We start from the raw sequence: 24,162 nt of genomic DNA, 5'->3' as shown, positions 1-24,162 counted from the left end.
TGTATTTAGGTTTTGTCCGATTAGATCATCCAGTTTCACACCATCTTTCCTCTCAGCGCTGACTGTTCCTTGTCAAGAGACCAAGAGACTGTCAGCAGTAAAGCCGCACTGGAGCGTCGCCTCCTGGAATTATAGGCTAATGACATGATAATAACGACTTTTTGAAATTTTAATACTTTCTTTCGTGCTGCCAGATGTCAATGGCGACACGTTTTTATTTAATGTCCAAGTATATGTAGGCATTTTTTATTTTGAAATTACGCACACTTGCACTGAGTTTGTTAGAGATAAAAGATTAGTCCTGTGATCGAAACCCTGTTGGTGTGCATTACACGTAGTTTATTTGTCATTTGAAGTGATAGGCTACAGTTTTGTGTAATTAAACCACAGCTTGAATGTTTGAAAGCTGAAGCCTTAAAGGAAGGTTTATGTAGCCTAGTTGCGTGTCTTTAGGCAGAAACATTTCGATGCAGCAACTAAAACTAAGTAGCCTATTATCTTTGTGTAGCTGATGGCACGCTAAGCACCTTTTGATTTAATGGTTGAATGTAGGGTTATGTTAATGTCGTAGATCAGCGCGAGAAAAAAAAACTTGTCAGCTGGTTTAAATTTTCAGTCAGGAAGCGAGAGATGCAATGCGGAAGATAATAAACATTTCTCCATTGTACAGTTGTGTGAGTGAGTGCGCGTGTCAAACCGCGTAGAAGCGCGAGCCACGCCGCGACCAGAGAGGGGTTCCCCTTTCCAACAGAGCAGGGAGGCTGACAGAGGCTCCTTAACGTGTGAAAACTCGGACAACTAACAACCAGAAAGTACCGCCGTGGATCGACTGAACACCTAAAGTCAAACTGCTTTTCTGAAAGTGAAATGACCAGATTTGAAGGTTAAAGTGCATCTGTTTTGCGCCTCTCGTCGTGCGCTCTCACGACGGATTTAGGTCTCCGATGCCCAAAGAGTGCAGGAGAAAGACCTCCAAGGACTTCGGGCTTTCTGGAATAAACGAGGGGTCGCGTTCAGAGCGGAGAACAGCCGCGAAGTCGTCGCAGATTTGCGATGGTCTCATTCAGAAAGCCGCTCAAATCGCCCCGTCGTCCGCCGCCGGAGCGCCGACTGTGATGGATGCGCGCCGGGTACCGCAGGTAACCATCACCCCGGAGGGAGGCGGCTCCTCCCGGGAAATGCAGCAGGAGGATTGGGATGATGTGGTGGACGGATCCCTGCGCAGGAAGCTGTCCAACTCATCTATCTCCTCTGGAGGGTCCTCCGCTGTGGAGTCCGAGGATGACCTACTCAGTGACAACGAGACCAAAAGCAAAGGCATCATCACGTTAGAGCACCTTGGGGACACCGGAGAAGTAAGATAATGATGTACTAGCCTACAGTCTTCAACATGAGTTTTCATGGGTCCCTGGCGGGTTTTGCAAGGGCTTACCTGCGAATCATTTGTCTGTAGTTTATACCATTTCCTAGTTACATAGTGTAGCCTATAACAATAATTCTAAACATTCTCTGTATAAACACAGTTATATAATGCATGACTAAATCAACTACAGCTAAAGTGCCCATGAAGCATCCTGGGACAAATTGCCGTTCTTGACCTCAAATCTGCATCCCCTATAATTACCCTGTTCCAGCAAAGAGCTGATGTTTTGAGAACAAGAAACAGTGAAGCACTGCACAACATAAAAAGCAGTCAGCAAACTACTTCCTCACATAAGATCTCTGGGATTGATCTGACTGCAGAGAGGAGGCAATTACAGTAGCATTTGTTAAAAGTTTGTTTAGTTGATTTTTTTATTCCCATAAACATGTCAAATAAGTGAGTTCTCTCTTGGAATTTTTTTTTTTGGTATCATTTCTGCACTTTTTTAAATCATAGATTAAACAACCTTAAGATCCATGTCAGAGAGGGCAGGACAATCTCCAGGAAATCTGATTTGTCCCCCATTGAAATCACATTATCTCTCCTTATGTTTAATGGGTTATCAAAGCCTTTCACATCACCCTAATGATGCCAGGCCTAACCCCAACTGAAACCAACACGAAGAAGCTTGCTCAAAGTGGCAAGCTGTCAGAGTCGTGCTTTTCTTCCACATCATTTTGTTTACTGCCAATTATCTTCGTGATTTAACATTTGAAAAACACAAGCAGTCCCTTTTTTAGTATTCTTAGTGGCATCTTTTAATATAAATAATGTTGTGTCTTTTTTCCCCCACAGGCTCTTAAGGGTGTAGCTCATAGCCTACGCATTAACAATAATAAAAATGCTTCTGTTGTATGTTAAATGTCAGTTCAACAAGTCCTGTAAGTCCTGACCTTTAACACCATCATTCCCTCGGCAGGACACACCTTTAGTTCAATAGAAGGTGGAAATTTGTTTGCCTATGACATTCTTGGCTGATAAAGCTTCACTTGTAGCCAAGAAGTCCCAGTCTTATTAAACATGCATTGCACATGCATTCAAATAAAGCTGTTTTATTCCCTTCAGAAAAATCTGATAGTCTACATTTCTATTTGAATTGAACATGTTATTTTTTGCAGCTGTAGAGGTTATACTCGATCATCATCTCATCATGTGATTTTGCAGAGAAGTTGAGTGTGATCATATTGGGTCACCTCCTGGTTTCTTTAGTCAGACAACATAATCTGCTTTTTGTGTACAGTGTCACCACGTTACACTCAGGTTCAGACTTTTCATTGGGTGTGTCTTTTTATGGCACTGCTACCCCTCTCTGCCTTCTCCTTACAAGGTCTGTAGCTGTCACTTTCTTTTAAACAGACTGAATACACATTGCCCATTAAGCGTCTGTGTGTGTGTGTGTGTGTGTGAGAAAGACATAGTGTTGGATATGTCTCACTATTCCCTGAACACAACATTGTCCAATCAAGTGAGGCTAGGTATGAAGGCTTTACCAAAGTAAAGGTTTGCTGTTTATCAGCTCTTTCAGGCGGCATAACATGAAATATGCTGGCCATGTCACCTCGGAAAATAGCCACTTTTTCTGCTTCTGCCTCTTCAGCCCCTTCAGCCCACTCATACGCCCACCTACCAACACACACAGTACAGCACAGGCTGCATATCATTGTGTAATCATTTTTTTTGTGGTCAGTAGCCAAATTAGACCTTTGACATTTAACAAAGAACCACTTCAGGAAGTCAAAAACACTTGTTTATCAGTACTTAGCTTTTGGGAGTTCACACTTTAATGCATGTGTAATACAGATTAGTTATTAATTAACATCTGAAAATCTTGCAGTGGTTTACATTTCATTAGCACTTAAAGATGACAATACAGCTTCACACAGAAGGCATGAGTTATAACGGCTAGCTACCAAAAACTGGTTGAGTGAGTCACATCGTCTCACAGATGTTGTACTCAGTCCCTGGAAATGCATTTTTGGAAACTGGTAAAGTTCTCTTTCCGTGGTCTATGTTCGCAGCATTGCTATCGACTACTATCGACCGGCATTGGTGCTGTGTCAGTGTGTCATACACCCAACAGGCCCGGTGTTACAGAGAAATGGTGGGTCAACAAGCAGAGAGCAAACATTAGGCTAATCCTAAAAATATTTTCATTTTCATTTGTGAAAGTAAACAAAATTGTACTGCCCTTGCATGGATTGTGAATGTATATTTACTCAAGTTCTGTACAATTTTTAGGTTCTTCATTTACTCAAATACTTACTAAGTATTTTTATTGTGTACTTCCGCTTCACAACATTTCAGAGGGAAATACTGTGCTTTTTAAAAAAACATTTATTTCACAACTATAATTACCAGTTACTTTTAAAATTAAGATTTTACGTGATACAATGCATTGTTATGGATAGTGTTTCTATGAGTTGTTAGCAGTGCAAGGCCCAAACAGGTAAAATTATTCAAGAATATTTCACAAAAACAGATTAGGGAAAATTCCCCTCAAAATGAATACAAATATTCTTCTTTCCTGCCCCATTAATCATTTCACAACCCCTCAGATTTATCTTTATATAAACTACTACACATAGACTGTACAGTAGCTAAAGTACAGTAGCTCCACCCTGACCTGTAGAACCTACAACAGTAAAATTCTATAAAGATAGATGCATCAGTACCAACAATCTAATAATGCCATACTTATTTGATAATTTATATAATATAGAGTACTTTTACTTCAGTACTCCATTACTTGGAGTATTTTTACATTGTTGTATTGGTACTTTTACCAGGTAAAGGATCTGAACACCTCTTCCACTGGCAGCTTCTGTGTTTTCTTGGACAATAGTATATAGTAAGCAGACTTGCTAAGTCAAAAATGAAAGCAGTGTTATCAGTATGAACTCTTGTGGTTTCTGTCATCATGGTGTGAGTAACATGACGTTTCAAAGTCAGACTACGTGTAAAATGTAAATATTCTGCAGGGTTGTCATGTTTCCATCATAACTCAGAGTTCAGATCTAACTTTCCATTGGATGAGACGTTACACCACATGACCCCGTCTCCACACTCCACACTTTATTTCAGTCAACTGACAATAAAGATAAAGACTTGCAGCAATAAAATAAATGCTCGTTTGTGGGAGTCTTAAGACCTTCACATGCGATATTATCAGTAAACAAGTAGCACTGGAGTAAGTGAAGCGTATCACCTGACATTTAAGAGAGACTGGCTGATGCACAGTTCTGCTATTAGTGAGGACGGGGAGCTGTGAGACACTCAAGCATGAGCTGAGTGTTTCACTAACACGAGAGTCCCTGTTTCATTTCCTGTTTCCATCAGAACACACAGAATAAAATGACCTCTCCGAAGCATAAAGATAGGATCATGAGAACATGTGCTGCTTTTCCTTTCCAACGCCTGGGAGTTTCTTTATTTGGTTTCTTTTCCTCATAGTTAAATTTGAGATGAGTGTATAGAAATATAATCCTCTTAGTGTTAAAGTGGGCACTATTTGAGACATGGTCAGTTCTCTGGGAGGGAATATAACAGGCAGTTCCCCATAAGTGAGAAGCACTACTGTGTCTCTGTGAAATATGCAAGCTGTTACTGTGTTTTCCTGTGTTTTTTTTTTCTGTGTGTGCGCATAGTGAGAGACAGAGAAAGAGGGAGAAAGTGTGTGGTGGGAGGAGACAAACAAACAAACAACTTTGAAAAAAAAAAACATCTCTGCCAAGAAAAGATAATTCACTCGTCACAGCCATCTTTTCTTTTTTTGTTTTTGTTTTTGTCTTTGCTCAGGTTTCAGTGCATACTTTAATTTGGTCGTATGACACCAAGAAATTCAGACGTCGCTAACAAGTGAGTGGGAGTTGAGAGGCCAGCAGCAAGGGCAGCGTCAACCTTGAGTATTCCTCAGATTTCCCCTTGAGATATGGCAGTTTGACCAAAGATGAAGAAATTATACATGCTATTCAATTATTCAGTGTGAATATGCTACTTCAATATAAAAACAACATAAGCAGGAAATGCATTTAGCTGTACATTCATGCTGTTAGATAGTAGATTTAGACTCTCTGTGAATCAGTGTTGGAGGCCCGTCACCACACCACTCTGGAGATGCTGAATAGAGATGTTGAGTGCAGATATGAGTTTCCACAGAAATGGCATTTTACTGACCTAGATTGGAGGTTTCACACAGTGGAAAACCAAAAGCCTGGCATCAGATTTGGGTAGAATTGCTTATGTGATCAGATTTCTATTCAGACAGTATGGGGTGGACCAAGGTTCAGTGACCTTACAGCACTTCTCCTTGTTATCAGATCTTTTATGTGAGCAAATGTACAGAGAGAGCCAAAAACCTCTAATCACTTCTGTTTGTTTTCCTTCTTTTCAGAGCAAGCCGTGGTGGAAGTTAAAGACGATCGTCCACTGGCCCTTTAGTGCTACCCAGAGGAGAAAACTGAGCTGGGTTCAGCTAGCCGGGCATAAAGGTATGTCCTGTTCAGACCATCACATACTGTTTCTGATGCACTGTAGATCCCCGACGGAGAAATCTGATGTCCTGTTTGGTGTGCAGTCTTTGATATAACACGTTTCTTTTTAGTATTTTGTTGTATCATTTTTGTTGTGTTGTTCAAATTGTCTGACAGATTTATGGAATGGGAAAAATGGAGGATAAGAGGTCACCACACCGACAGGGATTAAAACACTTTAGCTTGACGAATGCTTGCTGTCATGGATGATGATGTTAGACCTATTGTTTCACTGTCACACAGTCTCACCGCAAGAGACACAATCACTGAATTCAAAAGAACTGACATGGCCTAGCCACATGTCACTGGAAGTAAGAATAATTTGCAGCCCGAGGCCCAAAAGTTTCCTTGGATTCTAACATATAGAAACTTTATTACTCACTGGCAAAATCAGGTCTTGTGTCTTCTCTTCCCTCCTGTTCGTGAATGCTCAAAATCCCAAAATACTTGTCTTTATCTGATCCCAGGTAACTTCAAAGCAGCAGACGAGGGCACCATCCTGAAGAAGTTCTCGGAAAACGAGATGCAGTGTTTTGAGAAGCTGAGGGATGACGCACTCCTACCGTTTGTGCCCGGTTACCACGGCACTGTGGAAAAAGATGGAGAGACTTTCCTTCATATGACTGACCTGCTGGCGAACTTTGACCATCCCAATGTCATGGACTGCAAGATGGGAGTGAGGTAAGGAAGTAAGGTATTCATTTAGTCATTTTTATCCATGGTCTTTTCTATACAGGTACTTGTGTCAAAAAGGGAAATTTCTTTGTAGCATAATTCTGCTACACTAAGTGCAAATTTGAAATGACTATGACATTGTTTATTGATGTGTTTGACATTTATGGTGTTGGTCTTGTTCTGTGGAAACTGATTAATGAGACATGTTAAGACTGGTGACAGTACGTTATGCCTGAAGCCTTTTTGCTTTACAAGGGAACACCTGTTGTAACTGCAGGCTATATGCTTGGCTTCCTGCCACAGCGGGTGGGGTGCCTCGCTGTATCATATGCACAGACACAAATACACACACACACACACACACACACACACACATACATACACAAACATACATACACAAACACAGGCAAACATACATACATATATGCATGAAAGCACACATGAATGTATACATGCACATGTTGATGCATGCACAGGCATGCACGCACGGACATTCACCCCTCTGAGAGCTTTGTTTCCGGTTCAACAGGCAAATACACATGCACGTGTGCAGGGGATCAGGCACGAACAGACACACACACGTAAACTAAACTTACAGACACACACACTTGAACAAATCTTGTTATTGTCTACAAGTATCTGTAGACAATAACAACTGTCTGTATTTCTGAGGCTACACACACATACACGCAGTCGCTCAGGGTGTCCCTGGAGACTCCCCTTTGTCAAAAACACTCTCAACCACGAAGTTACAAAACCGCTAACTTGCACAAACACACACTCAGATTCTCACACAGTTGAACGCTGCACGCTGGAGTCTCCTCTCAGCTTCCCTCTTCAGCACAGAGGAAGTGTAGCTCACAAACTGAAACTGAAATTCACATCTGTTTGCGCATAACTGTGTGGTATGAAAACGACAAGCGTGAATGTGCTGCTGTACTGTTCACCAGCAGCACTATGTTGCTCTCAGCTGTGCAGTTCAGTTAGCATTTTTATACACTCGTCTTTTCTGTCTGAGTGAACACCATTAGAAATTAGCTTAGCTCTGGCTTTTAGTGCAGCAGAAGAAAATGTATAATAAAATCCTTTGTTAAGTCATTGCTTTAATGTTTTTAGATTGTTAAAAAAGCCCTATGGATTTTTGTATTCAAGAGAAATATACTTTATCACATTGGTTTCATTAAAATAACAGTGTGCTTTTGTTAACTATGTATCTTAATAACTAAGGGAGCAAATGCAAGACAAATATTGAAAGTAAACAACCATTACTTTTTATTTACATGCAGAGGACAGACTAGTCTGTAAACGCACAGGTCCTGCACCTGAATAAGCTGTTCCTCCTGCTGTTTCAGGACGTACTTGGAGGAGGAGCTTGTCCGGGCGCGGGAACGGCCCAAGCCGAGGGAGGACCTGTACCGTAAAATGGTGGAGGTGGATGGCGATGGGCCGACTCCCCAGGAACATTCCCAACGTGGCGTCACAAAGCCTCGCTACATGCAGTGGAGGGAGACCATGAGCTCCACCAACACCCTGGGCTTCAGGATAGAAGGGATCAAGGTACGGAGTGACGTGGAACATGTCATTGACAGGATGCTCATGGAGGTTAAATATGAATGAAAATACACTTGTGCAGTTGAACAATGCACTAAAAAAGTAGAATTGCACACATGAGCAATATCCATACATGCTTGCATCCATTACATGGCTGAATTAAAGCTGCTTTACTTATTACTGATCCATAACTATGTTTTCAGTGGTGTATAAAGACCTCACATAATGAACTGTTTTGTTTTTACAATCTTAGAATGAGCCATTTCTATCTACATAACTGCATGTCCCACTTACATGGATGTTGCCATGTTGCACAGCCATGTTCCCTACAGTAGCCCAAACTGACAAACTCTACAGAGCGCATTTCGTCACTATGTTCTTCTTGTTCTACTTCTGGTAGAATTCAGGCAGTGTAGACACTCATCACTTTGTTGAATATGTATGTTCGAAGAAGAAGAAAAAGTAATAATATACAGCAGGGGTCGGTAAATCAGTTTTGCATCAGAGCAGTGTTTTCATCCGTTAGATGGGGGTGAAAACATAGGACATAATATTTAAGTTGAATGTTACAGATTTGGTTAGCTCAGTTGGTTAAGCGCAAGACTCTCACCTAGATGGCTGCGTGTGAGAATTATTTTCCCCCTCTTCAAGAATTTGATTATGAAGCGACTGTTTCCCATTCCCATAATAAAGCATGTGCTGCAGTGTGTGCTATCCGGCTTCAATCCGCATCCATCAACATACGGACGCCTTTTCATTTCCCCAGTATTTTTAATGTCAATCTGAATTTTTCAAAGCAAAAGCTCTTAATCAACTCGAAATAAAGCATTGCTGCAAAAAAATCTTTCTTGAAAAACCACCAAAGAGGAAGTGATTACACGACTAACTGTTGCTGTCTTGACTGAGATCTATTTCACCTATCTATGTCAGCTATCAAAGTATTTATCTATTTTTATTTTTTGCCACTATCAAAGCACCATTATTTGACCATGGGCCAGATGTTATTGCTGGTGGGCAGTTTTGGTGAGGGTCCATAATCACAGAGAGAAGTAACATGTTTCCCTTGTCAATGTAAAATACCTTTGTATAAACTTATATTATCTATCATCTATCTATGTGGCTTCTAATGGACTGTGGTGCAGAAACAGAGACAATGTTTCACACTCTCGGCTTACATTTTACATGTTATTTGTCTGTGGCCAAGTCGCAATAATATATGGTTTTACCGAATAATTAAGTAAATATAATTTCTTAATATATATCTAAAGAAACCTAATTTCTTGACTGGCTAATCTCTGCTGTCTCAGAAGACGACACCTTCTGTCCGGTAGAGATGCCACTAAATCTTATACACTTAACCTTATAATATTTTTTACTAGGGTTTTTCATAGAGACAAATAATCACCCTACTCTGGAGTTTCCTTCAGCTTTATGGAGCATTTTGATTTAGTCTATTCTGCATTTAGCAGTTAAAGAGTAAATATTTTCCTCAGGACTTGGTAGAGACCAAAATAAGGCTAAAATTAGAGTGAATATTGGAATTAACATGAATTGGGTGGCCAGAAACACAACTCCAAATTAATGCTAATCTTGCTTTGTGTCTACTGGATGTGTATGAAACTGTTTGCTTAGATGTTCACCATATCATCTTTATCATGTGATGTTTTATTTATAGCTTGTTGTGCTACCAGCAAGCAGCCTGTCTGTCTGTCTGTCTGTCTCTTGACTTGTGCTGCACAATCACAAAATACACGATCAAATATACTGTAGGTAAATGATTTGGTTAGAAGTCATTTTATTGTTTAATATTTGCACTCACGCCCTTTCTCCTTGTTTAGAAATGTGACGGTACGTGTCGGACTGACTTCAAGAAAACCAGATCGAAGCAGGATGTCATCCATGTGTTCAAAGACTTTGTTGGAGGGAACGTCAACATTATAGTACGTGGCAATCTCTTAGCTTCTGCACCAATATTTGCAGTATATTCAGGCATGTAAGGACACACACAAAACATACATATTTTGTATACTCAGTCATTACATTTGGAAAAGGTTTGGGGCCTTTTCAAATGTATTATCAGTCTAATAATAAATGAAAACAGCCTCAGAGTGTTTGAACTACAGGAAGAAATTCCACCTGCATTGCACAAAGCAAATATTTACGCTGTAGCGCTGTTTGAGTTTTCTGTTTATATACTGTGTCTGTATCCACACCCTGTTATATTACAACTATAGCTTCTGACATATGGATTCAGATTAAAAAATTCAAAACTAAATAATGATCTTCAAGTAATGTTAGCTCAGCTGTCACGAAGATGTTATTTAAAATACGCCCATCACTGTTTTTTCTTGAAACGCAGACGTCTTACCTGAGCAGGCTGACGGAGATCCGGCAGGCCCTGAAGACATCAGAGTTCTTCAAGCAGCACGAGGTGTGGACTGATCTAAAGATGAGTGACAAATTAAAACAACCTTAAACCGCCAAAGTAAACTGTAGCAGCAGGAACTTCATCTGAAACTGTTATCATGACCAGATGTGTTCAATTGATTTTAAAATGGATGTGGTTGAACATTACTCCTTCATAAAAGTCATATTGGTGAACTGATTTCATACAGTTAAACAATCACTAATATTTCGGTGGATCAAGTTTGCATAGTGGCTGAAGGTAGACATAAATTTTAGTTATTTCAATCATTTATCTCTTAGTTTTAGCTAAGTATTTCAATAATTTATCCATTACTTTTTGCAGTTTCAACTGTTTGTTCATTACTTTCAACTAACTATTTAAACCTCTTATCCTTTACTTTTAATTTAACTGTTTAGACCTCTCTATTCAGTTTTCACACACTCCCAATCACAACACTTAGTGTTCAGGGCCCGTGTTTATCAAGCTTCTCAGAATTACTCCTACGAACACTGCTAAGAACTGACTTAAGAGTAAAAAAATTCTTGGCTCAATGTTGTGCTTAAAAGTTAGTTATCAAGCATCATAGTCCTAATGTGAGTAAAGTGTAGGACTAAATCTGAAGTGTCAGTTTTAGTGCACTTTGCTGTGCCGCAAACAGGATTTTGGATGACGATGTAGCCGAGGACCAATCACTGAATAGATTTCCTTATTTAAGAATATTCTCAGATAAATTCACATTGAATGGTGAAATTCCAAAGAGGAGTTTATATTCAACACACATTTAACAATAAAGAATTTTCAAGATAATACATTATGATATCCCGCGACCCTGTAGGCTACACAGGATAAGCGGTTGACGATGGATGGATGGATGGATAGACATTATGATATAGGCCTACACATTAATAAATGAAAGATAAAAAAGTTCATCTTTATATGAGCACCATCAAATGCGCCTATTACTCCTGTATTGCCGGCTATTTGCATGAACTTTGTTTGCTACGGGGGGGTGTTGTTGGGAAGTTGATGAAACGCGTGACAATGTGTGGAGCTGTAGCCTAAGTGCTATAATTGTTTCCATGACTATTTGGCTTATTGATGGTTGTGACGGCCACAATCATCAGCAAGCTGCTTTTGTCCTGTGGCAAATAAATGAAGCATCATCACAACCTTCAATTTAACTGAAACGCGCTGTGTAAAGTCAGAGGTGAGATGACGTCCCTCACCAACTCGCTTACAAAGTTTATGCCTGACCCCTATTAACTGCGCGTCGTCGAATAATTCAGAATCATTCTTCCTCTCCTGAAAGATGCATTTCTCTGTCTCCACAGTGCCATCACAAGCCCCTACTGGAAATTTGATAACTTACTTTTATTCTTAATTTAAAAGTAGGAGTAAATTTCATGAATTCTCAGCACTTAAGACTGAAGTGGCACTTTGAGAAGCTTGATAAATACCGGCCCAGAATTACAGTGGACTCAATATATGCTCTACAATCTTTCCACATATCCCACATAACTGCTAAACCACCTCCTGGGGTAGTAGCAGCCCCATGTGGGAATCACTGCTGTATGGAAGCATCTGTATGCATTACTCATTATTCAGGGTTTTCCTTTAATTTGTCACCCATCTGTATATTGATTGATGGATAAATAGAAGCCGAAAAAGTAAATGCTATTATGAAACCCTTCTTGTTTTTCGTAGGTCATTGGCAGCTCTCTCCTCTTTATCCATGACCACACGGGCAGTGCCCAGGTCTGGATTATTGACTTTGGCAAGACCACAGCCTTACCAGTGGGCCAGACGTTAACCCATGACATTCCCTGGCAGGAAGGCAACCGGGAGGATGGCTATCTGTGGGGGCTGGAAAACCTCATCCACACCCTGGAGTCTGTCAACAATGAAGGGACTAGCGAAGAAACCTTTTGCTCAGTTATGAAAGAAAATAGCCAAACTACTGAAACAGATGGTCAGTGACTTTTGACTTTTAGACTTGTGAGAGGAACTCTAGCCAATTTAATGAACACCGCAGAGAGACGTTGGGAGATGTTTCATATGTTGATTTGCTTTGGGCGCTCTATGAGAAATATTGAAAAGAGTACAGAACAGGAGCAGAGAATTTGTCACTAGTTTATGAAGGCTTGAGCAAAAGAACTGACACTAATTCAACTTCCTACAAAATGAACCGAAGTGAAAGTGTAGGGCCTCATTTCATTTTCAGGGATGGGTTATATTTGAAGGAAATGCTCATGAAATGCGAATTAAAACAAGGAATATGTTAGCAATCACAAATCACAAACCTTATTACCACTGAACCCTCAGCCCTGATGTTGCATCTGTAAGTGGAATATTAAAGCATAAATTCTGTGCAGTATGAAACTCTGACTGGGTCACAGACCTCATAGTCATATAACTACAATACATAACACATCAATATACTGTAGTACTGCAGTGTATAATCTGTGTCACTATTTTGATAAACTGTCTTTTATTGTATATCCATTTATATTTCTTTCACTGATTTTATTGCTTGAATCAAACTTTAATTTAAACTTTAAAATTTAAATTAAACTTTAATTTTCATTTCTTGTGCTGTTGCAGAGCATGTTGGATACTGATGCTGCAATGTCTGTTATAGCATGTTCTTCGGTCCTGGTCAGACATGTTCTGCAAATGAAGTGAATGAAAATGTATAAAAAATTAAAACAGGAAAATGCTGTTATTTTTTATTTTCCATTGTAAAACACTATTGTGGTATCTTAAATATGTTAGCCAGAGCTGAGTTTACTCATTTTCATTTTGTACCATTTAACCAAAACTGTTAAACTGATCAAAATCACACAAATAAGAGCAATATATGTTGATTTATTTGGGGCACAGATAGGTTAAAATAAAGTGTGAAATACAGTATTTTGCATAGAATGCATTTTTGGTTGAGGCATAACACCCTCAGCTACATAAAGTATGCAGAAAAATAACTACTTTTCAGTGAGTGTGAAATAAAATGCACCAGGCTGTAAAAAGTGAGCAAGACGAGGATTATTTTCTTTAAAAGAAATTCCACAGTAATCAATATTTCTAAATGACATTAACGTTTTCAGAAAAGTATGTGAACCTTTTCTAAAAGATGTTATTTTCAAGTGGACTGTTGAGAAACCGAGATAAACACTCACTAACATCAGCAGTCCCATAAAAACATACAGTAAGCCTATATAACCCTAAATGTAACCATTCATTCAAAAACACAATAAATCGACATGGTTAGGCTCAAAATAAAGACACATATCGGATACAACTACCAACACAATTAAATAAGAGTAACTTGAAAACATAAATACTGAATAGAGATGTTCACAATTGAATCTTTTTTAATGTATGAACTGAGATACCTGCAGCAGCATGTTTGGTATATCAAAGCTGAATACCTCCACCTGCTGAGTAAACATAAGTACTACCAGCACTACGTCAGTAGATGCAGTGTAGAGGTATCTAATGGCAGTGATCAACTACAAATATAGAACAATCCATCATTAACATAAATGAAAACAAATAAAAGATAAAACAGGTACAAATGCAATGGGTTAGTCCAGTGTACAGAAGTGAGTACAAAAATAGCTAATATTTTCACAGCTGCATGGTCATCATCCTCAACGTCTATTCATTGATGAGACCTGCAGTTCGAGTTAATATTGGGGAATAGAGTGAGAGAGCCTGGAATAGTCAAAAATATGGTCAAAAATATACAAAGCCAAATCGTGATCTATGTAGTTTGGCAAAGAAATCTCCACTTACAGAACATTCAGATCTTACCACAAGCCATTCAACACCTTAAGGGAATAGTTCATCAATACCACTCTCATGTATGCACAGTAAACTTAAAGCTACAGTCAATAGCCAGTTAGCTTAACTTAGCACAAAGACTACACGGGGGAAAAACAGTTAAGCTGGCTCTGCCCAAAGGTACAAATATCAGATAGCACCTCTAAAGCACAGTAAACACATTATATCTTGTTTGTTTTAAGCCGTACTGAAACCAAAGTGTAAAGTGTGTGTAAGTGGGTTTATTAAAAGGACTGTTTCTTGCCTAGGAGAAGTGACTTTCTGGAGTCTTGTCTTCAAAGTGAGGTTTCCAGGAAACCAGCAGTGACTGACCAGACCAAAACCTGCAGCATCAACTGGGAAGAAGTCAAAGTCACTGACCAGGAGTCAAGATTCACACTTGACACCTCAGACCATCCTCAAACAAAAAACAGGTTTTATGACTTCATGTGTACGACCGCTTCATGTGACCGAAATTCCACAATGAACAAAACCATCTCTATAACAACTGAGCAAACTTTATCTGCTGCTGGAAGCTTTGGAAAAAGACCAAGTAAGTCGAGTTTAGCCAAACTGCTGTTTCCAAGGTCAAGAATGAACCGATGTAGAAAATATATGTTAATGCAGTGTGTTGGACGTCTTCACATTATTTAGGGTGAAAAAATTATAAATGAAATAGTTTTAGTAGCTCTATCTAATTTTAAAATGAAAGATTTTTGGCTTGTTATGGTCCTACTGTACACTGAATACTACAAATTCCAATAAATTGTTTACTATATTGCAACATACACTACTGGCAAAGCTTTCATGAAAAAATCCAAAACAAGTAGGTAGAAAAGGAGTCCATTTACAGCAGTTATTTATGGCATCCATCACCAGCCATAGAGACATTAGGAAAGCGCAGGGCTGCGTGCCGTGCTGTGTTCCAGCTTCAGTGTTCAGCTACCAGTGTATCAGAAGCCCAGGAAGGAGCTCTGAGTCCAGCGTTGACTCTCTATCACAGTGCAGAGGAGTGTTTGTGTGTGTTTTCCAGCATTCCAGGAGCTCTAATAATTTGATGTAGTGGCTCTCAGACAATGGCGGGGCCCTCGTGGTCATGCTTTTCGTTCCAGAAATCTCTAGTTTCAGGTTGTGAGAAAAAGGAGCCCATTTCATTTTAATATCAGTCAAAATCCCTGCGACCATTTCTTAGATAGGGGTAACACTGAGGTCTTCAGACAGAGAAAAGCCTGAGTCTCGGTCGCGTGTTGGTTTCTCGGCTTTAGTGTGTCTCCTCACGTCCTCGTGTCCGTAGCTGGCGTGGCGCTTGAGCAGCAGCTTGGGCATACATGATGAGGATGTATACGGGCCTAACGCCTGGCTAGTCCCTGAGGAGACACTGGGGGCAGAGCTGGTGTTTGTGATGGCTTCTGGGGCTTTGGGCATAACCAAGGGCAGGTTCTCCGCCTCGTAGCTTTGCTCATCGTAGGCATAGTTGACGTTGCCACAGGGGAAACTCTGGAGCTTAGCCAGGTCCATGCCAGCTTTTGTGGTGCCACCTGTTGGGTTCTTTTGGGAGGACGTGCTCGGGGCAGCTTGAGCCTGGCAGAAAGGGGATGGAGTTGAGGAAGTGCAGAGACTGGAGGGGCTGAGATGGGCGCTGTCGCAACCAGCCTTGTTGCTCTCTAAGGTTATGTTGCAGGTCTGAGGAGCCTGTGTATTGGAGGCGGAGGAAGTGGAGCTTGAGAGTGGCATGGACTGAGTGTGAGCAAGTGTTTTCTTCCCCCTGAAGTTTTCTAAAACCCAGGAGCCATATGTGGGGTTCCACAGGTTCTTCGTCTTGTTCTTCAGCCTTTGGCTCCCTGAGGAGGAGCTGTTCCTGGAGCAAGGTCGGTGATGAGGAAGCTCAGGTTGGAGCCAGTGGCCTCCTGCGGGGGCTGGTACGGGCTCAGCCCAGGACGGCTCCAGAGCCTCACAGCATGACGTCACTTCGTGGTGGACAGGTTGGGTTTTCTGGAGGAGCAGACGGGGTTTGGTAGGCTGTGGGGGAAGAGGGGCCGGACCCAGGCCCAGAGAGGAGAGACCCAGCTGGGAAGAAGAATCCTGGGAAACAGGACGGGACACCAGGAGTGGAGTGAGGCTGGTGGAGGTGTGGTCAGAGGGACGGAGCACTAAGCCACCATCGTCCTCTGAGGTGGGGCCATATTCCACAGGTAGGGCTGTGTTGATCACATCTGGGTCCTGATACAGAGTCGTGAAGCGGAGAAGGGAAAATTAGGAGGAAGCAAAGAATGAATGAAGGGAGAGTAAATTAATATTACATTTATAAAACAGCCATTTTATCTATCTACAGACATGTGTGTTATAAAGTATACCTGAGAGCAGTAGTTAATTCTCTCCAGGATAGTAGAGAAGTTGGGCCGGTGCTCGGGACAGTGCTGCCAACACTGGGTCATGATCCGATAGCTACAGATTAACAGACACAAAATCCAGATTTATTATGCAAGCTCTGTGTATAAACGATCTTGTAAATGTGGTATAGTGTAGTGAAAAGAAGAAAGTTTAATCTATTCCACATCAAAGGTGGTAGACAAAGCAGACTCTGTGCTATTATCGCTAAAAAAGTTTGATGAAAAGTCAAAACAAGCGATTATCTTTCATGGAGCCCCGATCCACACTTTGAAGAATAGTGTTGCGCAAAGAAAAACAAGCTTTTATAAATGTACCTATGATGTTTGCAAAGTCTCCACAGTGAACTCTACAGACAGAATCCATTCAGCATCACCACAGCATTATCTCTTGGTAGACACTCCGAAAATCAGCCTGACACGGCAAAGAAATGGCAAGCAACGCTGACTAACACTGTCCCTGCCGTGCCCTGCATGAATTTTACACCCAGGCTCATCTCTTATGATGTATTTCCTGTCAGTACTCACACAGGCCCCGGACAGCTCTTGGGAGGATCCATCCTGCCTCCGCTGGTGACAAACTCCAGCACCTCTTGGTTGGTTTTACAGGGATACGGCATGTAACCCAGAGAAAAGAGCTCCCACAGCAGCACTCCAAATGACCTGCAGGGGGAGAGACAGATCAACAACTGAGTCGACTCTATCATGTGGATCACATATTGAACCCTGCCCGTCCTCATGTTCCTGAGACTGACCATACAAGAATCACTATATCATCACTATATATTTCACCAAGAATACATTGAAGAGCTGCAGATGTAATCATGCCCTTGCTAAAAGCTGAAATTCACCTCCCCAAAATGAATGACTGTAACATAGACTGTATAAGATTGTAGCCTACAGTATTACTGAGTCCAAAGTTCAGCAATCAGCCATTACAGTGTGGTATTTTAATCAATACAGTGGGCTCAAAAAGTCTATTTCTGTTTATAACATTTATAGAAAACAAATGATATTTTTAGTTAATGGATATTGTTTGGGCTAGATTATATAATTGTTTGTACTTTGATCAATTCTGCAGGTTTTAGCTAAATGGGAGAATCTGTTCTGTTCTGGTAACTGCGTGGATGAAGAGACAGAAGCCAGCACTCATTGTTTTTTCTTTATAGTCTGGGTCACTATCCTGCCGGAAAATGACTCATCTTCCAAGCAACTTAAAGAGAGAAGAAATAATGTGCCTCTTCAGAGTTTAGCAATACTTCTCTGTCCTCAAATTGTAGCTGGCCCTGTACATACTTCCGCCACCAAGTTTGATTCTGAGTTTGATGGACTGCTATATAAATCCGTTGAGCGGCCGTCCCACAATAAATTTTATAACTGCATCTTTTATGTGCAGACTTTTGTCAGGCTTGATGTGTAAACAAAGTGAAATTTGGAAATTGTTTGGCCCACAAAATATTTGACTTTGTCATCGGAAATGTAGCATTCTTTGTTCAGTTGACGCTGTGTCTTGAATACAGATGCTGCTCTGTCTTGTAAAGATGTTTACTCGATATAATGCTCTTTAGATGTTGAGTTCTCTGTGGGTCTGGTTTCGTTTAGGAGGGAAATTACGCAGTTTGGAAAACCACTCCAGCTCGTATTGTACTGACCACATGGAGGCTTTTAAATTAGCTTCAAATAGGTGCTAGAATATTCGTCATTTCCCAGGAAAACAAGGTGGCTCTTTGTAATTGTTAGAAATGAAAAATGCTTTTCACTGCCAACTTCTGGAACAACAAGTTAGTTGTTTATTGTCCAGAAAAACAATTCTTAATGCACAATGCCTATTAGGATGTTTGAATAGTGTTCTGTATTATGTGGTGTGACAACAATTAGCATGAACACATGACTTTCAGCATCTATCAGAGTGCAAATCTTGTGTCAGTTCAAAGTATTATCCTCTTTAATAAGAGGATTCAAACCAAGTAAAAAGGAAATTGTTTAAACTGAAAACACTTGCTCTTTGTAGGTTCATACATTTGGAGTCTTGCTGCAAATATTATGTGTTCAGGATTTATACCACGTATCAGTCTTGCAGGTGAAGATTCCCTCCATGAAGGCCTCGGGTGGCATCCATTTGACTGGCAGCATGGCACGTCCGCCTTTCCTGTAATAGCTGGCTCTGAGAAAAAAAAAATCAGATTTAGGAATGTCCATTTATCATCAGTTTAGAAGAGAAGGTAAATACCACAAGGCCATGAACTCTGTAAGTAAGTTTAGAATCTTGCTCTGCGGAGGGCAATATGATATCTCTTTAACTGGTCCCCCATTTACCGCATCATCTCAGTGCTGTCTGGACTCCCATGATAGACCTCATCATAAATCACCCTGCATGCTTTGCTATGTGGACTGCCATTGTGTGGTGGTGCAAATTCAGCATCCAGACCTGTATATGTCTCGTGCCATGCCAAAGTCTCCGATTTTGGCCACTCTGTCTGGTCCAGGGCAGGTAAGCAGGCAATTTCTGGCAGCAATGTCTCTGAAATACACAGGATCATTTACTCTATAATAAGGCAGGGTCATAGTTGATTGTTTTTTATGTGTAACAGCTCAGAAAATCAATCAAATGTGTGGCTGATTATGTCTGTCCAAGTCAATATAGTATATGAATCTTTGAGAAAATAATAGAATTGTTGTGTTGTTTTTTAAATCAGGTATTTAAAATGAAATAATACATTGCTGGGTTTAACAAAAAAAGTAAGTCCTAAAGATATGATACTCATTCAGGTGTTTTTGTTGCAGTAGAAGGGGTATTCTTACAGTGCAAAACATCCTCTCAGCCATTGCTACATTGTGCTTTTGACATGGATTTCTCATAAGCATACACACAAGAAAGTATAGCCCTGAAGCCACATTTGATTCAGTTTGTATAAACTGAGCTCTTAGCAGTAATAACTATACTAACTAACTATATATAACTATATATATAGTATATATGGTATAGTTCTGAACCTGTGTATGAAGTGGTTCTCTTCTAGGTAGCGACAGCCAAAGGCGATGTCTCTGGCCATTCGCAGCAGCTCCCGCATGGTGAGACAAGAGGTCTGGCCCTGGATGCAGCACAACTCAATTTAGTGTACCACAAAACACACACGCACACACTTCAGACACACACACACATGCACCTCAGACATTCGCACACACACACACACACACACACACACACACACACACACACACAGAAAGGTGCAGTACAGACGTACAGCTCTTGGCCTGTTCTGTCTCAGGAAGCTCTTCATGTCTCCTCCAGTCATCAGCTCCAGCAGGATGAAACGTGGCAGGATGTTCAGACTGACACCGATGCAGCGCACAATGTTCTCATGGCTGAACTTGCTGCATGGACGAACAGTGAACAACAGTTAGGTTAGCAGGCCTGCCCTTGTGTGTGTTAATCATATAAAACGTGCTGTTTGACATGAGGAAGACAACAGACATGACAATGTAGATGAGAGGGAGCGACACATCAACAATTTTTTTAAAAACTCTTATTTACAGCGACAAATCTTCCTATCTCTTAAGTCACAGTTTCTGACTGCTGCACACCTTGAAACGCCAGCTTTATAACTGCACCTTTAACAACGTTTGTAATGCAGAGAGTTTGATATGATTTCCGCATTTCTTCTGTTTTGATATGTTGCTATATTAACGTAGGCTAAATGTTGCCTCATTTTTATATGTAGTGAAGCGAAAATGCTAAATGATTAAGCAATAAAATTAACCACTTTGGCACCCACTTTGGGAACCACTGCAGTGAGAGATACTACTACATTTTTGCCAAATGTGTTAATCTCATCTACTTGAAATTTATGGAATTCATTCAATGAGGAAACTCTTCAGCAACTACAAAACTAATTAAAACCGCAGGTCTGCAAGTGAAGATTTAAAGGACACAATTGTTAGTAGTTTTGAGTAAAAAATCCTGAAATTTTCTCCAATTGCTTCAGCAGATTCTAATTACATTGCCCTAAAAGAAATTGACGTATTGACACTTTTTCACTGGCAGGCTTTATCCGTGTCTTGGCTGTCATCATCATTTCTTTTTCACAGTTGAAACATTTGAACCAATGAAAAAGCTGATGGACCACACAAGGAAGTCTGAAAAGGCCGTCCAAGATGATGCTTCACTTCACTTCACTTCGGTTTTCATCTGAGGGATAAACATTATTATTATTTTTGGGGCATTTTTAAGCCTTTATTGGATAGGACAGCGGATAGAGTGAGGAAATGAGGGAGAAAGACAGAGAAAGGGGGTGACATGCAGCAAAGGACCAGAGGCCAGATTTGAACCGGGTCCACTGCAGTGAGGATTCAGTCTTGTACATTTGGTGCGCACTCTGACAACCAAGCTAACCACACCCCAGGGATAAACACTTTTAAAATATTAGCACAATCTACAGACACAGTGGCCTGTATTTTCTCACTTCTCAAATATCAAACAAATCTGTTATTGTGTGCACTCAAATCCAGATTAGGAACAGCAAAAATGGTTTTATACTGGCCTCATGTTTTTTCTTAGCTCATTAACAAACATATGTGTTATCTCAGCACTGTTATTTAGAGAGGCTGTACTGTAAAATCTACATTAGGACGTCTTCTTTGGATCAAGTCTCTCTAAAATCATCTCTAATAAAATACCAAAGGGATGTTTGGAATGGAGAGTAATTACTGGTACTTAGAAATTAACATCACGCAGGTCATAAACTAATAATAGTTAATAGCTAATAATATAAGAGACCGATATATGTGCTTTTGATTTCTAGTGAGTTTGACGTCTGGCTCCGGTTGTTATCTCCTCTAACTCGAAAAACAATTTAGCTATGAAACAAAGCCAGTTGCTTTCTGATGATGAGCACACTGCTGCTTCACACATCAGGCGTGCTGTAAGAAGGATGCTTTGGGTGAATCAGTGTCTGAACTAAACCTTATGGCTGCTGGCACGGTGTGTGTGAAGGAAATATAAAGCTGCAGTATGGTGCACCTCATGATCAGCGCTTCCATCAGGAAATCCATTTCATCCTGTTCAGAGCAGATTTCTGGAAGAGTCTGTGGAGCAGGAAGAATCAGAGAAGCAGTTTGAGGAGTGTGTAGTTTTTACCTGAGGGCACCGACTGAACTAATTTGCATTCTTCTTTTTTACAGTCATCCGTCATGTTGTGCAGTCGTAGTGATTTAGCAGTCTTGGATTTCATCATAGATAGAAACCACCTCATTACATTTTCATATTATGTAGTAAGTAAAACAAATAACATTTTTCTAAATAAATGCGTCACAAATGCCTGCCTTTCAAATCCTACTTGCGTGTGTGACCTTTAGATCCAAGAAGTAGGAGCGCCCCTGTGGGAGGTTGTTGAGTAGATTATATGTAATCAACATAACTCCTGGTGAGGTGCTATCATCTAACATTTAGGTGCCACTTGTCGTCATGTGGAAACTGACCTTTATGGCCACCTGCATGGGATTGTTATCGCTGCTCATCCCTAGAACCTGTCCTTCATAGACTTCCCCAAATGCACCATGGCCAAGAGCCCTGAAAAAATAAGGTGAAAAATACTAAAACCAAAGAGAAAACAAAAGCACTGCATGTACTACAGGTCTGGACATCAGCACAGAGAGCCATCAGAAGCTCCAAGTGACATTTTGACATCATGTTCTGTACCTGAGAAGTATTATGTTCTTCCGTGGCACTTCCTTCAGTTCGTTGAGTGAGGCGGCTTTCCCTGCAAAGCAGTAATTGGGGTTGTAGTCGGTCATGATGGTGGAGGAACGGATCTTGCTCAGTTTATACTCTGGACTCTGCAGACGCCCCCTCACTGCGTGCAGGTCGTTCTTCCTGCGGTACCACACTAAAGACAAAGACAGGACAGAGACAAGCTTGTTTGACTTGAAAGTTAAAGAAACGTTTTTTTGTTGTTTTTTTTAAAACCATTACCCTAACTGGACCCCACTCTCGCATGTAAGTTGTAGAAGCAGCTTCCTGACTATCTACTGACTGTAGGAGCGGTAACACAAGGAGGGGTCAAGCCACATCTCAAGAGTCAATAGAAAAACAACATTCTTAAGGGGCCAGTGAGAAAACTGTTGCATAAATGTGAGACTGCTGTTCATAAAGTTGGTTCAGTCATTTTGTTCTTAAAAGAGTACTCCACCGATACAGCATTGCATTCCTCAAAAATTCCACAAAAATTTATGCAGCTGAACAAGAGAAATTGTCTTCTTTGCAAACTGGCTTTCCAAACTTGTAAAGTTACCCACAACGCAACTCGATCTCTAACAGTTTGGTCATATGTTCAGGTATGTTGCTAGTAGCAGCTAATGTAGCCTTGTGCCTTTAGCCTCGGGATTCAGAGGTCTGGTAAACGCAGTTCTTGAGGCAGTTTATCAGACTTTGTTCCACCTGGAGATACATTAGGCTTTATACAACTTTTTTTCATAACTGCAGTAGTACTCCCAAAAACCTGTAAACACAGTTTGATATGGAAAATTGGTGGAGTTCCCTTTTAAGACAAATCCTTCCCCACACAAACACAATGTTTTGCAGGGTGCAGCTTGGAAGTTCCTCTCCTTGGTTACTGCTCCTAGACTGTCTGTGCCAGTGAGTTTGGACTCACCCGCTGTGGAGGCAGACCACGTCCCCAATGCAGGTTGGTAGTCTGCCAGGGAGGGGGTGTTGCGTGCAGGTAAGAGGTGCCGTCGAGCCATCGCCCGGTGCAGATGCTAGGGACTCAGGGGGGTTTGGATGAGGGGTGGGTTGAGGAGGAGAAGGAGGAGGGGGGAGGAGGAGGAGGAGGAGATGGGGCGCCCAGGGAACAGACTACCTCCCTGCATGGGGGAGAGCTCAGGTGAAGAGACACCGTTAACCTGAAGGGTGTGTGTAGGTGCATTTTTTTTTTCTCTTTGCAAAGGAAAGCAACATGTATGTAATTGCACAAATGTCATGTTTTTGTTTTAGTATTTGATTTTTTCACTTGCAAATTCACACAATTACACACAATGCTGTTAGTGAAGAAGTCACACTAAATAGCTCATCCATTTAAAAAAAAAAGGTTTTCGTGATTATGGTGTTCATAGAAGTCAGCTTAGTTTGGTAATTACATGAGTGTTACCTGTCATGCAGTTACACAGCTGTTGATAATTAGCCAAACAAACATCTGTGATTAATATCTGTCAGGTTAGGCTCTGATTACATAGAGGGCATCTATGTGTGGCTCTACCAAACCAATCTAAAAAATCTTTTGCCTTATTGTTCCACATACTAACATTTTCATTTTTTTTCTGTCCGGTCTGTTCAGAACTTTCAGTCTTTTATCTGAAAAGACCATTTATCTGATG

At 40.7% G+C, this 24,162-nt stretch overlaps 2 protein-coding genes across 3 annotated transcripts in view; one reads left to right on the top strand and one right to left on the bottom strand.

Moving 5' to 3' along the window:
* Positions 1-641: 641 nt before the first annotated feature.
* itpka (inositol-trisphosphate 3-kinase A) lies at positions 642-13,299 on the top strand. Its single transcript, XM_038728928.1, has 7 exons — positions 642-1,355; positions 5,814-5,910; positions 6,420-6,633; positions 7,980-8,184; positions 10,017-10,118; positions 10,538-10,609; positions 12,290-13,299. The coding sequence occupies exons 1-7, from the start codon at positions 945-947 to the stop codon at positions 12,560-12,562; spliced, it is 1,374 nt and encodes a 457-aa protein (XP_038584856.1). The 5' UTR covers positions 642-944; the 3' UTR covers positions 12,563-13,299.
* A 131-nt stretch (positions 13,300-13,430) lies between these two features.
* ltk (leukocyte receptor tyrosine kinase) overlaps positions 13,431-24,162 on the bottom strand; it is a 72,874-nt gene continuing 62,142 nt past the window's right edge. For both annotated transcript variants that reach the window (XM_038728926.1, XM_038728927.1), the window contains exons 20-29: positions 22,490-22,676; positions 22,270-22,360; positions 21,812-21,876; positions 20,037-20,166; positions 19,786-19,883; positions 19,220-19,312; positions 18,854-18,955; positions 17,320-17,454; positions 16,759-16,849; positions 13,431-16,624 (exon numbers count right to left, since the gene is read on the bottom strand). In XM_038728926.1, the coding sequence (XP_038584854.1) occupies positions 15,593-16,624; positions 16,759-16,849; positions 17,320-17,454; positions 18,854-18,955; positions 19,220-19,312; positions 19,786-19,883; positions 20,037-20,166; positions 21,812-21,876; positions 22,270-22,360; positions 22,490-22,676 (2,024 nt within the window). In that variant the 3' untranslated portion in view covers positions 13,431-15,592. The remainder of the gene's footprint in view (positions 16,625-16,758; positions 16,850-17,319; positions 17,455-18,853; positions 18,956-19,219; positions 19,313-19,785; positions 19,884-20,036; positions 20,167-21,811; positions 21,877-22,269; positions 22,361-22,489; positions 22,677-24,162) is intronic.

The sequence above is a fragment of the Micropterus salmoides genome, unplaced genomic scaffold, assembly GCF_014851395.1.
Source record: "Micropterus salmoides isolate LMB-PRFRI ecotype aquatic unplaced genomic scaffold, ASM1485139v1 Ms_hic_scaffold_19, whole genome shotgun sequence".
Classification (NCBI taxonomy): Eukaryota; Metazoa; Chordata; class Actinopteri; order Centrarchiformes; family Centrarchidae; genus Micropterus; species Micropterus salmoides.
The sequence above is the reverse complement of the archived record's forward strand: the minus strand, read 5'-3'. Positions and strand labels throughout refer to the sequence as shown.